The sequence below is a fragment of the Chiloscyllium plagiosum genome, chromosome 36 (assembly GCF_004010195.1).
Source record: "Chiloscyllium plagiosum isolate BGI_BamShark_2017 chromosome 36, ASM401019v2, whole genome shotgun sequence".
Lineage (NCBI taxonomy): Eukaryota > Metazoa > Chordata > Chondrichthyes > Orectolobiformes > Hemiscylliidae > Chiloscyllium > Chiloscyllium plagiosum.
In genome coordinates this window covers 10,286,341-10,299,918 of record NC_057745.1, presented here as the reverse complement: position 1 = coordinate 10,299,918, position 13,578 = coordinate 10,286,341, and the positions used below count along the sequence as shown (strand labels likewise).

Genomic DNA, 13,578 nt, shown 5'->3' with positions numbered 1-13,578 from the left:
GAGATTAGGTTTAAAAAGAATATCAGAAGAAAGATCAGAAGAAGGCCACTGGATCTTGTAACCTTGCTTAGTCCTTCAGTAAGACAATCATTGGACTGTATCAACTCCACTTTTCACTTGTTGCTTGGGTTTGTAAGTGCCCCAAAATCAACAATATCAGACTGCTGAGTGCTAGCTGTCCACTAGCGTACAGAATTCCAAAGATGCCTCTGTGAAGAACTTGGCTTATGGAATTCAGTATTTCACAAAGTCTACTTAAAAGATTGAAACTCTACCATAGATTGAGAGCTCCCTCACTGAGGGTTTTGCCAGGAACTAGTAACTTTAATCAAGAGCGATTAATTTTGTATTTCTGAAAAGTCATTAGATGTCAAGCCCCATGAGATTGACAAGACAACATTTAAACAAATCATTTTGTCCTATATTGTAGCTATGTACGTGTGATTAAAGGCAAGAAATGTATGTATTTGTTTGGATGTCTGAACTCACAAAGGTTCGCCACAGGAAAGTATTAACTTTTGAGTTTTTGTTATTAGAGGATTGATTCACCCGATGAAGTGTTTTAATGTAGACAGTTGAGTACTGGCAACCTGTAATTGAATCCCCAGCACAGATTGCTTTATCATAACATTTTAATGCGAGTACCTATCCATGTTTAGTAATCTCCATCTTCGATTCTTCAGTCAATTTCAGACAAAATCAATCATTCACTTTCAATTCAATAAGCTCCAATTTAACTGTTCATAAGACACTCAAAAGTCAATGTAAACAACATACATTAGCATTTCTTTGTCACCATTACAGTTGAGTCTTTAAAATATTCTATCAGATATCGAAGCTAACTCTCACTCATCAGCTGAAAAGTCTCAAGTGGCTATATCACTTTACTTTTCATTTCAACCTTTATTCATTTCTTAAGAATGGATGTTAGTCCAACAGATGTATCATTTTTTGGCTTCCCCTCAAAACCTCTTTAAAGACGGTGTAACATATGCAGTTATCCCAATCTAAAGGAACAGTTCCAAGAGAATTTTTGATGAGGTTTTGGACATCAATGATATTGTTGTTTAGAAAGTAAATGCATTTAGACTCATAGAGAAGTACTATAGAAACAGACTCTTTGGTTCACCTCATCCATGCTGACCAGATAACCTATTCTAGTCCTATTTGCCAGCATTTGTCCCATAGCCATCTAAACCCTTCCTATTCATGTACCCATCCAGACGCCTTTTAAATGCTGTAATTGTACCAGCCTCCACCCCTTCCTGTGGCAACTCATTCCGTACATACACCACCCTCTGTGTGAAAATGTTGCCCGTTAAGTCCCTTTTAAATTTTTCCCCTTTCACCCTATGCCCTGGAGTCCCCTTCCCCAGGGAAAAGACGTTGTCTATTTACCCTATCCATGTCCTTCATGATTTTATAAACCTCTGTTAGGTTACTTCTCAGCCTCCACTGCTCCAGGGAAAACAGCCCCAGCCTATTCATCCTCTCCCTGTAGCTCAAATCCTCCAACCCTGGCAACCTTCTTGTAAATCTTTTCTGAATCCTTTGAAGTTTCACAACATCCTTCTGCTAGGAGAGAGAACAAAATTGCATGCAATGTTCCAAAAGTGGCCTAACCAATGTGCTGTAAAGCTGGAACAAGACCTCCCAACTCCTGTACTCAATACTCTGACCAATAAAGGAAAGCATACCAAATGCCTCCTCCACTATCCTATCTACCTACGACTCCACTTTCAAGGAACTATGAACTTGCATTCCACGATCTCTTTGTTCAGCAACACCCCCCAGGACCTTAATGTGTCTGCATTTCAGATTGCAACTCACTGTTCACCACAAAATAAACTGATTTTAGCTTGCAATTGCTGAAACTGTTGCATCAAGAAATTATGAAGTTTCACTTACCAGTGAAAAACAAATAGAGTACTGTACAATACAAATATTCCCAGTAGCTGAGAGTTCAACTAATGTATAAGTGCTGTTGCATGATTGCACAGATCAATCCAAAGTCTATTTGAATTACTGATTATGCAATAGACTTTGTTTGGCATGGGTCACCTGTTACCATGGCTGTGGTATAACTTGATATGTTTTTTTTATATGCATTAAGTTGAGGAAAGGTAGAAGTTTGTAAAACTTTTGTTCATTTTGCCCACTTCACACACACCATGTCCACATTTGATGCAGATGTCATTTCATGTCACTTTAATTCCCAATTCCAGAAAATTTTCCGACAATTATCACCTAAACGCTGGTTGTTATAATAATAAAAAGTGCTGCTAAAACTGTATGATATTCTTGGTTACATATTGAGGTGAGACATTTCAACAGCAAATAAATCATGTATATATGAAAAGCCAAATTTACAGTTGTTGCAGAGTGAACAAGCACTTGGCTATATGCTGAGAATCCAGAATGCCAATTCACTCAGTATTTTCCAGAGAAATTGTTTATATGTTGATTTCCTAATGTCTTCCAGGAAATGTTGTTAAGAAATTTTGTTATGGGTAGGGATAGTTGTGGAATTAAGCATTGACCTTTTACCTTTAGCAGATGGATTAAAATCTCGACCAGATGGATAAACAGTTCAATTGGGTTGCAATTATTTTGGAGGTGAGACCAGAGGAAACCTAAAAGAATATCTGCTTTATTTTTGTACGACTTCAAAAACTTTATGTAACTGAGACAAAATTATGGTTTATATGATTGAGCATGTAACCTTTGAATGTCACAAGGTTTATATATATGTCAATTACTGAACAAATAAAAGGAGTTATGACTTTTGTAAATATTGTAAAGTTGTGTACAGTGACTTTATCTGTTGTTTGCTCTGTTTTGTAATTTTTTCACCTGTGCTGTGCAACAGTTGCATTCTTGTTACTTTGCCTTAAATAGAAATGCAGTCATTACCGTCTCTCGGGTGCAATATCCAGAGTAATCATAGAGTCAGAGAGATGTACGGCACGGAAACAGATCCTTCAGTCGTCCATGCTGACCAGATATCCCAACCCAATCTAGTCCCACCTGCCAGCACTTGGCCCATATCCCTCCAAACCCTTCTATTCATATACCCATCCAGGTACCTTTTAAATGTTGCAATTGTACCAGCCTCCACCACTTCGTCTGGAAGCTCATTCCATACACATACCACCCTCTGACTGAAAACGTTGCCCCTTAGGTCTCTTTTATACCTTCCCTCTCTCACCGTAAGCCTCTGCCCTCTAGTCCTGCACTCCCCGAACCCAAGAAAAAGACTTTGCCTATTTACCCTATCCACGCTCCTCATGATTTTGTAAACCTCTATAAAGTCACCCCTTAGCCTCCAATGCTCCAGGAAGAACAGCCCCAGCCTATTCAATCTCTCCCTATAGCTCAAATCCTCCAACCCTGGCAATATCCTTATAAATCTTTTCTGAACCCTTTCAAGTTTTACAACATCTTTCCAATAGGAAGGAGACCACAATTGCACGCAATTTTCCAACAGTGGCCTAATCAATGTCCTGTGCAGTCATAACATGACCTCCCAACTCCTGTACTCAATGCTCTGACCAATAAAGGAAAGCATACCAAACGCCTTCTTCACTAACATATCTACCTGCGACTCCACTTTCAAGGAGCTATGAACCTGCACTCCAAGATCTCTTTGCTCAGCAACACTCCCTCGTACCTTACCATTAAGTGTATAAGTCCTGCTAAGATTTGCTTTCCCAAAATGGAGTACCTCGCATTTATCTAAATTAAACTCCATCTGCCACATCTCAACCTATTGGCCAATCTGATCAAGATTCCGTTGTAATCTGAGGTAACCTTCTTTGCTGTCCACTACGCCTCCAATTTTGGTGTCATCTGCAAACTTACTAACTATACCTCTTATGCTCGCATCTAAATCACTTATATAAATGATGAAAAGTACTGGACCCAGCACCGATCCTTGTGGCACTCCACTGGTCACAGCCTTCCAGTCTGAAAAACAACCCTCCACCACCACCCTCTGTCTTCTACCATTGAGCCAGAGTGAATTGACTCCCCTCTTTTCAACTTCCTCAGTTTTCCATATTAAATATTGTATTGTTTTAGCACAGGGCCTAGTCACAGTCGAATTGAAATGTAGTTAACCAATTTTTACTGTATCAGGAAAGGGCCAGTTGCAAGGTTCTCTTGAGTGAAAGAAAAGCAATTTTATTGCTTGCCAACTTTGAGAAATAATGAAGTTGCAATGGTAAGTACACACATTCACCAGTATAAAATTTGACAGGGTTAGTGTCCAGTACAAAAGTGACACAGTTTAAAGTCCTGAAGATGTCCATGAAGTGTAAGATTTTATCCTGAGAGGATAGTTGTTCAGTCGGGGTGTTGAGCCATTAGCAGTGCTGAAGAATGCGTATCCTGTTTCAATTCTTGGTGTCCTGATTTTTCTGTCCAATTAGTTTTGTCACAGGCACTTTTCTCTCACAATAGAGGTACAGAGAGTACTTGCTTTAGCTGGTTCCAATTCTGCAGTCAAAAGTTCATCTCCACATCTCTGCCAAAAGCAGTTCCTTGGAACATAAGCTGGTTTGTGTGTTTCCATGTCTCATTTCGTTGTCTCCAAGCTTGATATTAGGAGAAAAACCAAAGAACTGCGGATGCTGGAAATCAGAATCAAAAACTGAAATTGCTCAGAAAACTCAGCAGGTCTGGCAGCATCTGTGGAGAGAAAGTAGAATTAACATGTGAGCCTGCTTCAGAACTGTACAAACTGTCCAGAGTTCTGAGGAAGGATCACTGAACCCGAAAAATTAATTCTGCTTTCTCTCCACAGACGAAGCCAGACTTGCTGAGTTGATGAAAGGAGATGTTTTCATCTCCACTATGTGACATATACTATACAAATGTAAATAAAAATGGATGAAAGTTTTTCCATGCCTGCCTGTTGAGTAGTATCAGTTTCCTCTGATGAAAATGTAATTTCAGTCACAGTTTTGTTTATTTCATGTTGCTTCATGAAATTTGACTAACCTGTATGGTCAAGCAATTGGCAAGATCATTTGAAGTCAGTGATTTTTTTCCTTTTTTTTCAAACATCATTTCAGTTCATTAAAGGCTGAGATGTAAAATCAAATGAAGGGATTCAAAAATCAATAGTGAATATTTTATTTCTTTATGACTAGATCTAGACTGTTTACAGAAACATACCTCTTCGGTTAATGTGAAAATAGTGTGTGTAAATTCTCTAAGTTGAGTGTATATTCTCACTAGAATGGAATATTATAAATCAGTGCATTACCTGTGCATATTCGTACATCTTTGCACAAGGACACAGTACTAATGTGCATTCACACATTACTGTACACCGGTATATCTTTCCTTGATGGTATCACATACCTTCTTGTCAGGTAACTATCTGTGGAATTTGGAGGAAGTTAGAAGCACTGACGTATTCAGATCAACCCTTCATGTGTAGGGTTTGTTGCAGGCCTATTCCAAACGTGCTTGTGGCATTGATCTCCAAAACTGGGAGTTTTAAACTGCTTGAAACGTTCTCAGTTCTGGGTAAAGTCCATGCAGTGTAATTGTGTGCTGTAAACATACATGATACCAAACAGCTGTGGTGGATAATGGTGCTGTCTATAGTTTGAAGGGGGAGCTGGAACTCATGTTATTGAACCATGTGATCTTGAGGTGACATGAAATAGTGGATTCCAGGACGACATACACTCTTGTAGGACAGACTAGAACTCGGGTACAGTTAACTGATGGACCTGGACCTGGACTTGATCAACACAGCGTCCCAAAGCCTTAGGGGCAATCTCGTACTCCAGTGATACCAAAGCCACACAAAGCTCAGGTCAGATGGAGAGGCACCAGAATACCGCTCACAGGAGAGCAACAAGGAAACACCTATCTGCCAAGAAAAGAGACACTCTCACCTACCCCCGAAGAAAGCTGGAATCTCCTGATCCAGTTACGAACTGATTGATGCTACCGAACGCTTTATTGTATCAACATTCAGGACATTTCTTCTGATAAATGCTTTGCGATTATCACCATCGTAACTTGATTACTTGACAATCAACACCATTGTATTTTCGCTATTTTTAATTAGCATCATTGTACTGTATTCCAATAAAATCTGTCTTGATTCTCAGCTTAGGGAAGAGAGCTTTGATCTACCTGGACAGACTGTCAGTTCTGTGTCAGCTGGGTCAACTTCTCTTCCAGCCATATCGCTTGTATAAACAGCTTGTCAATTTCACCCAATCTGGCTTGTGTGGCCTCTGTTCAATTCTCCAACATAATCTAAATGAATTTAGTTCCATTTGCCTCATATCTGTCTCAACCCTTCCTATACATGTACCCATCTAGGTGCCTTTTGAATGTCATTGTACCAACCTCTGGCAACTAAATCCATACACGCACCACCCTCTGTGTGAAAAAGTTGCACCTTATGTTCCTTTTAAATCTTTCCCCTCTCACTTTAAACCTATGGTCTCTAGTTTGTGACTCCCCTACTCTGTGGCAAAGACCTTGTCTATTTACCCTATCCTGCCCTCATGATTTTATAAACCTCTCTAAAATCTCCCCTCAGCCTCCGATGCTCCCGAGAAAATACCCCTACCTATTCAGCCGCTCCCTACAGCCTAAACCGATCAACCTAAGCAACATTCTTGGAAATATTTTCTGAATCCTTTCAACTTTAACAACATCTTTCCAATAACAGGGAGACCAGAAAAAGGTATTCCAAAAGTGGCCTAACCAACGTCCTGTATAGCGGCAACATGACCTCGCAACTCTTATACTTAATGCTCTGAACTGTAAAGCCAAGTGAAACAAAGACCTTCACTGCCCTCATGTGAACCAGCAGAAATGTATGTGCTCGTGCACAAGGGGAGCTGTGATGGAAAACGTTGGGTATTAGAGAGAGAGAAAGAATGAACTGGGGTCAAAATGGTTCCCTGATGCTGCTATATATTTAAATAATGGTTCTCCTGCTTGTAAACAAATATGATTAGTTTTGCATGATCAGAAAATCAGATTTCCAATCTAATAAAAGTGCAGCATTTCACTGAGTATCTATAAGCAAGAACTACTATTAACAGTCAAACCTGCATTCTTATGCATTACAAATAGACCTGGGAAGCCTCAGTATACCTGTAAAGGGCAGGGATCAGTTAATTGATTAAAATTTTCAATTCAGTTGAAACAACTCAATAACTCGCTTCCAATTTGAAACGATGAATCTTACTGAGTTTTTTCCTTTTTCTTCCGAGTGACATTACAAAGTTTCTTCAATAGTAGGACTGTCAGCATTATAACCATGAGGAACAGTGATAACAGGAAAATCATCACATCTATGCAATAGTAAACGTACCAGGGGAGTCGGTAAGATTCTGAGCGCAAATGTGCTGCCCCTTTGTGTCGGGCAACATACTCAACCCAGAAAATAGCTCTCTCCATTGGAGACTCGGGTTGGTCTCTGTGGAGAGCAGAGAGTTTCTGCATGTTCTCCCGATAAGATGTGTTATATATAACCTCATTAAGTGCCTGCAGTAGATCTGTTGACTGCATGGTTGCGGCGCTAATGACCTTTGCTGCACCTCGGACTTCAAGTCTGAGTAAATTATCAAACTGGTCATAAAATAGAGGTATGCCAACTACTGGCACACCATGATAAATGGCTTCATAAACTCCATTGGTGCCACCATGAGCAACGAAGGCTCGTGTCTTTGGGTGTCCCAGTAGATCATTCTGAGGGATCCACTTTGCCAGTAGTGTATTATTTCCAATGTTGGGAGGGATCTTTCCATCATGTCTCCAGATAACCTTCTGAGGTACTTGAGCAAGACCCTCTGCTATTTGCATTGCAATATGCATTGGCAAAGAGTTGACAATGGTCCCCATTGACATGACAATAATCCCATATTCCCCTGAGGACTGGACAAACTCCTCAAACTCTGCCTCTAGAGGTTTGGATGGTTTACACTGGAATCCTCCAACATAAATAATATTTGGCATGGTGGGTCTCGGGAAATCAAATATAAAATCTACTCTCATCAGCCACACATCTGCACTGAGAAGAACAGTCTCAACATCTGTGTCTGGGCCCAGATAGCGATGGCAGAAATCATTGTACATTGGATATGTTAGAAAATTTGCAATTGCTAGTTGAACAAGATTTAGGATGACATTTTGTGTTCTTTGGAGAAAACTCATTTTATCTGTCAATTGAGAGCCCGGAATTGGAACATAGGAAGCTGGTGATGGGGCGGAGATGAAATGAGCTTCTCCACTGGTGATCCATCGAACATTATATACCAAAGGGAGTTTTAAATAATGCGCAAGCATTGGACCTGTAGGAAATACAGGATCAGTAAGTACTAAGTCAAAGTGTTCATTTTCAAGTTGATTTAACAAAGTTTTGTTTTCAAAAATTGCAGTGTTTAAGTCCATCCCCCAACGGTGACATGCATGCATAAAAGACATTGTTGCATATTGGAACTTAATAAAGCCCCATGGCGTCCAACCATCCTGTAAGGCTTCAAGTGTCTTTTGTATCATATCATTCATAACATCTTCACTATTATTTTTCCCCAATACTCCTTCCATTTCAATTACAATAGATTGATATAGATCCGGCCTCTCTTTGATGTACAATGTTGCTGAGAAATAAAGCACAGTGAAGTTGTGCCCACGGAATTTCAGTTCTTCCATTAAAATTCTCATATTGACCCAGTGACTTCCATCAAGCGGGACAACCAATATATTTGCTCCCTGGGTAATTGGGCAGGACAAGGTGAAGCAGATAGTAAGAATGCATGCAAACTGGACTCTGTTCTTCCATGCAAGATAATCCATGTTAACTGCAAGTGACATCCAGATCCTGTTGAAAAATTGAAGATATATTGCTAAAGGACATAAATCTCTCCAGCCTAGAATGCTTTCAGACCAGGTCATGTTTATATTCGAATGCTTAACCACAAGTTTGGAACCAGAAAACACTATCAATATAAACATTTGCCTGAAACATGAAACACTAATGAAACATTATATAGCAGTGGTAAAAGTTGTTTTCCACATCCAAATACTGTATCTTCCGTGTTTCTGCTAAATGCTAATACTACGCTGACTGGTTGCTTGGGTCACTGAAAATTTCCCGACAGCATGTATTCCAAGTTTTAGGTTTCTGACTGGATTAGAATGTACGTATTAGGTTTAAAAAGAATATCAGAAGAAAGATCAAAAGTAGGATCTTGTAAACTTGCTTAGTCCTTCAGTAAGACAATCATTGGACTGTATCAACTCCACGTTTCACTTGTGGCTTGGTTTTGTAAGTGCCCCCAAATCAAACAATACAATATCGAATGTACTTCACAGCTGAATGCCAGCAGTTCACTAGCGTACAGAATTCCAAAGATGCCTCTGTGAAGAAGTTGGCTTATGGAATTCAGCATTTCACAAAGTCTACTTAAAGGATTGAAATTCTACAACTGATTGAGAGCTCCCTCACCAAGCAACTAGCAACTTTGAACTAGAGCAATTAATTTTGTATCTGTGACAACCCAATAGAAGTCAAGCCCCATGATTTTTACAAGACAACATCTAAACAAATCGTTTTGTCTTATGTTGTAGTTGTATGTGCGATTAAAGGCAAGAAATACCTGTATTTGTTTGGATATCTGTACTCAGAAAGGATCACCACAATAAAGGATTAAGTTTTGAGTTTTTTGTTACAGGAGGATCGATTTCCCGATGTTGGAATTGAACAAGTACAATTGGTCCTGTTATAACCGGTAATTCCATTGTTGTGCTCCCTGTCTTACAAAAAAATCGCATAAAAGCAGCACCATTTAAACTAATTGGGCCAGAATTGTGTTAAACCAATACACACTTTAAACATTCGCATGTAGAAAGTGTCCCCAATTCATCAATCGCATTATTGTGAATTCACATTAATGAAACTGGCATTATAGAAGAACAGTCTGTAGGTGAATACCAGGAAGCTGGAAGAACACAGCACGTCAGGCAGCAATAGTAGGTTGAGAGGTTGATGCTTCGGGTGTATCCCTTCTTCAGGACTGGGAGTGGGTGTAAGGGGAGCTGCAGATAAATGGGGTGGCAGGGGCCACCCAGTACCCTGTAAATGAATTCCCAGTTCAGCTTCCTTTCTCAGAGTTTGCTAATGAGAGTACCTGTCCATTTTTAGTAATCTCTATCTTCCATTCTTCAGCCAACTTCAGAATTCAATGTGCTCCAATTTAGCTCTTCATAAGGGACTCAAAAGTCAATATAAATAAGGTACATTGGTATTTCTTTGTCACCATTATAGTTGAGTCTTTAAATTATCCTATCAGATATCCAAGCTAACTCACAATGATCCGCTAAAAAGCAAAAAGAAATCACAGCACCAGATTATAGTCTGACAGGTTTATTTGAAACCACAAACGTTTGGAGCCCCAGCTCCTCCCTCAGGCAGCCAGTGAGAAAGAATACATCGGACACCAAATTTATAGCAAAAGATAAAAGGGTTCATACAACTTTTGCAAATGTATTGAACAAAATTAGATGGCTATTCATTCTTTAAACAGTTAGAATGTAGGTACAGATTTCAATTAATATGTAAATCCCAGAATTTATTTTCAAGTCACTGCTCCAAGATAACTTCAGCTTTTAGTGTGTATAGTCATGAGACGAGCCCAAGATCCCGGGTGAGGCTGTCCTCATGCGTAGTGAACATAGCTACCAGCATCTGTTCGGTAACTCTGCACTGTTGCATGTCCCAAAGTCTGCCTTGGAGAACGTCTACCCATAAATCCGAGGCTGATCGATGTCATTTTAGCTTTCATTATAACATTTACTTAGATTAGATTAGATTACTTAAATGTGGAAACAGGCCCTTCGGGCCAACAAGTCTACACCGACCCACCAAAGCACAGGCAATTTAGCATGGCCTGCACACCTGCACATTTTTGGACTGTACGAGGAAACCAGAGCACCCGGAGGAGAATGTGCAAACTCCACACAGACAGTCGCCTGAGGCAGGTATTGAACCCGGGTCTCTGGCGCTGTGAGGCAGCAGTGTTAACCACTGTGCCACCATGCCGCCCATCATTGTGAGTTACTCATTTCCTGATAATGGATATTAGTCCAACCAATCTATCATTTTCTGGCATCCCCATCAAAACCTCCTTAAAGATGGAGTAACATGCACAGTTTTCCCAATCTAAAGGAACAGTTCCAAGAGAATTTTTGACAATTAAATGTTAGATCTCTGTCATAATGTAGTTTAGAAAAGAAATGCGCTTCCACATTTCAGATTTGCAACTGACTGTTCACCACAAAATAAACTAATTTTAACTTGCAATTGATTAAACTGTTGCATCAAGAATTATGATGTTTCACTTACTGATGAAGACCAAAAGGAGTTTTGTACAATATTAGTATTCCCGATAGCTGAGAGTTCAACGAATATAAAAGTATACTTACGTTATTACAACTGATCAATTCAAAGTCTATTTGAGTTTCTGATTATGAAATAGACTATGTTTGGCAAGGATCAATCTGTTGCCATGGCAGAGGTATAACTTGATATGGATATTTTTTCTGCGTCATTAGCACCTGTAGAATTAACCCATCATTGGAAATTTTCACAGAGATTTCCAATGTATATTAGCACATGGACAACATGTTGAGTATCAATTTTCACCAACATTAACAAAATAGGTATTCAGTCAATTTAGATCAGGATTGCTAATTGGAAATGCTAAAATGTTTGTGGGAAAATTGCTTCTGGTGGGAATTGTAAGCTTTGTTTCCTCATGATCTGATCTGCTTACTTACTGGGACTCATTTTACACCAATAATGCATGCATGGTTTACCATGAAACAGGTAGGAGCAAATTACTGCAGATGCTGGAATCTACGGAAAACAAAAAGAAATGCTGGGAATCACAATAGATCAGGCAGCCTCCGTGAGGAGAGAGCAAGCTAATGTTTGTAAATTACATGACTTCATCAGACGTCTAGATGAAGAATCATTCTGGACTCAAGACATTAGCTTGCTCTCTCCCCAAGTATGCTACCTGACCCACTGTGATTTCCAGCATTTTTTGTTATCTTTACCATGAGATATATTATCACTGAAATACAAGATAGATACATATACAACTTTACAAAACCTCTAATATTCAAGTAATCTTACAGCTCTCAAATGTCCACACACTAATTTAATGTCTGCTTTGGGAGCGTAAGATGTTGAAAAGTGTATACTACCTCAATTACAGATGGTCAAACTGAAGTTGAGTCTGTTCTTCCTACTCCCAAGGTTCCTGCTTCTTGGTCCTGATGTTCTCTGGACTGTGCAAGAGACCCCTCAGATTTAATTGGCTTCTTTTAACTAGCTATCCAGGTCATTTCTGAGTACAGTGGCTTAGTAGTCATTTGCAGTACGCATGGGCATTTACTTGATCAAGTCTCTTTTAAATGGGAATACTCAGGGCAGTTTGAGGCTTGCCTTTGTGCTTCTCTGTTCCCAGACCCAGGACTCTCCCAGTCAGGTCGAGGGAAGGGCAGAACTCAGGCAGCTGAGCTTCTGTTTTATCCACTGAGACTGGCATCAGCTAATGACAGATGTTGTCAAACAGGATTTTGCCTGGGGTTTAAATGTAAGTATATTCCATGGACTGAGGTGCTGTCAGGGCAAGCTGGATGGTTTGTGACAACTGCCAGTTTCAGTCCATTTTTAATCTTATATTCCACAAACTCTCCATGATGTGGCTTCCATTGATACTGATGCCCTGTCTGTAACCCCTTCTCTGAGCTGTGGGTGAAAGTAGTCTATCTCTGTGCTCCTGTTTTTAGAAGGTCCCCACCAATCCTCTGTAATCCTTACACTCATATAACAAAGAGTGGAGCTCCCACTGAGTATTCTGTACATTGTGAGTTACTCATTTCCTGATAATGGATGTTAGTCCAACCAATCTATCACTTTCTGGCTTCCCCCTCAAAACCTCCTTAAAGATGGAGTAACATGCACAGTTTTCCCAATCTAAAGGAGAATCCCAAGAGGATTTTTGACAATTAGATTTTAGATCTCTGTCATAGTTTAGAAAAGAAATGCACTTCCGCATTTCAGATTTACAACTGACTGTTCACCGCAAAATAAACTAATTTTAACTTGCAATTGATTAAACTGTTGCATCAAGAATTTATGATGTTTCACTTACTGATGAAGACCAAAAGGAGTTTTGTACAATATTAGTATTCCCGATAGCTGAGAGTTCAACGAATATAAAAGTATACTTACTTTATTACAACTGATCAATCCAAAGTCTATTTGAGTTTCTGATTATGAAATAGACTATGTTTGGCAAGGATCAATCTGTTGCCATGGCAGAGGTATAACTTGATATGGATATTTTTTCTGCGTCATTAGCACCTGTAGAATTAACCCATCATTGGAAATTTTCACAGAGATTTCCAATGTATATTAGCACATGGACAACATGTTGAGTATCAATTTTCACCAACATTAACAAAATAGGTATTCAGTCAATTTAGATCAGGATTGCTAATTGGAAATGCTAAAATGTTTGTGGG

The 13,578-nt window shown here is 39.4% G+C and overlaps 2 protein-coding genes across 7 annotated transcripts in view; one reads left to right on the top strand and one right to left on the bottom strand.

Moving 5' to 3' along the window:
- The window catches only part of kif7 (kinesin family member 7), a 38,150-nt gene extending 35,149 nt beyond the window's left edge, over positions 1 to 3,001 (top strand). The window contains exon 18 of the transcript XR_006309465.1: positions 2,554 to 3,001. The gene's annotated coding sequence lies outside the window, so the exon portion shown is untranslated. The remainder of the gene's footprint in view (positions 1 to 2,553) is intronic.
- A 3,774-nt stretch (positions 3,002 to 6,775) lies between these two features.
- On the bottom strand, positions 6,776 to 13,350 carry LOC122540948 (UDP-glucuronosyltransferase 2A1-like). 6 transcript variants are annotated; one of them, XM_043677291.1, is made up of 2 exons: positions 13,286 to 13,350; positions 6,776 to 8,863 (listed from the first exon to the last, which is right to left on the bottom strand). In XM_043677291.1, the coding sequence occupies exon 2, from the start codon at positions 8,854 to 8,856 to the stop codon at positions 7,225 to 7,227; it is 1,632 nt and encodes a 543-aa protein (XP_043533226.1). In that variant the 5' UTR covers positions 8,857 to 8,863; positions 13,286 to 13,350; the 3' UTR covers positions 6,776 to 7,224. The 6 variants fall into 6 exon arrangements, with proteins under 6 accessions (XP_043533226.1, XP_043533228.1, XP_043533227.1 ...); XM_043677293.1 differs by lacking the exon at positions 13,286 to 13,350 and adding an exon at positions 13,206 to 13,241; XM_043677292.1 differs by lacking the exon at positions 13,286 to 13,350 and adding an exon at positions 12,253 to 13,042.
- Between the last annotated feature and the right edge of the window lie 228 nt (positions 13,351 to 13,578).

Bases quoted from the DNA above. Each gene is read 5' to 3' on its own strand.
- LOC122540948 (XM_043677291.1), bottom strand. From the start codon at position 8,856: ATGTCACTTGCAGTTAACATGGATTATCTTGCATGGAAGAACAGAGTC.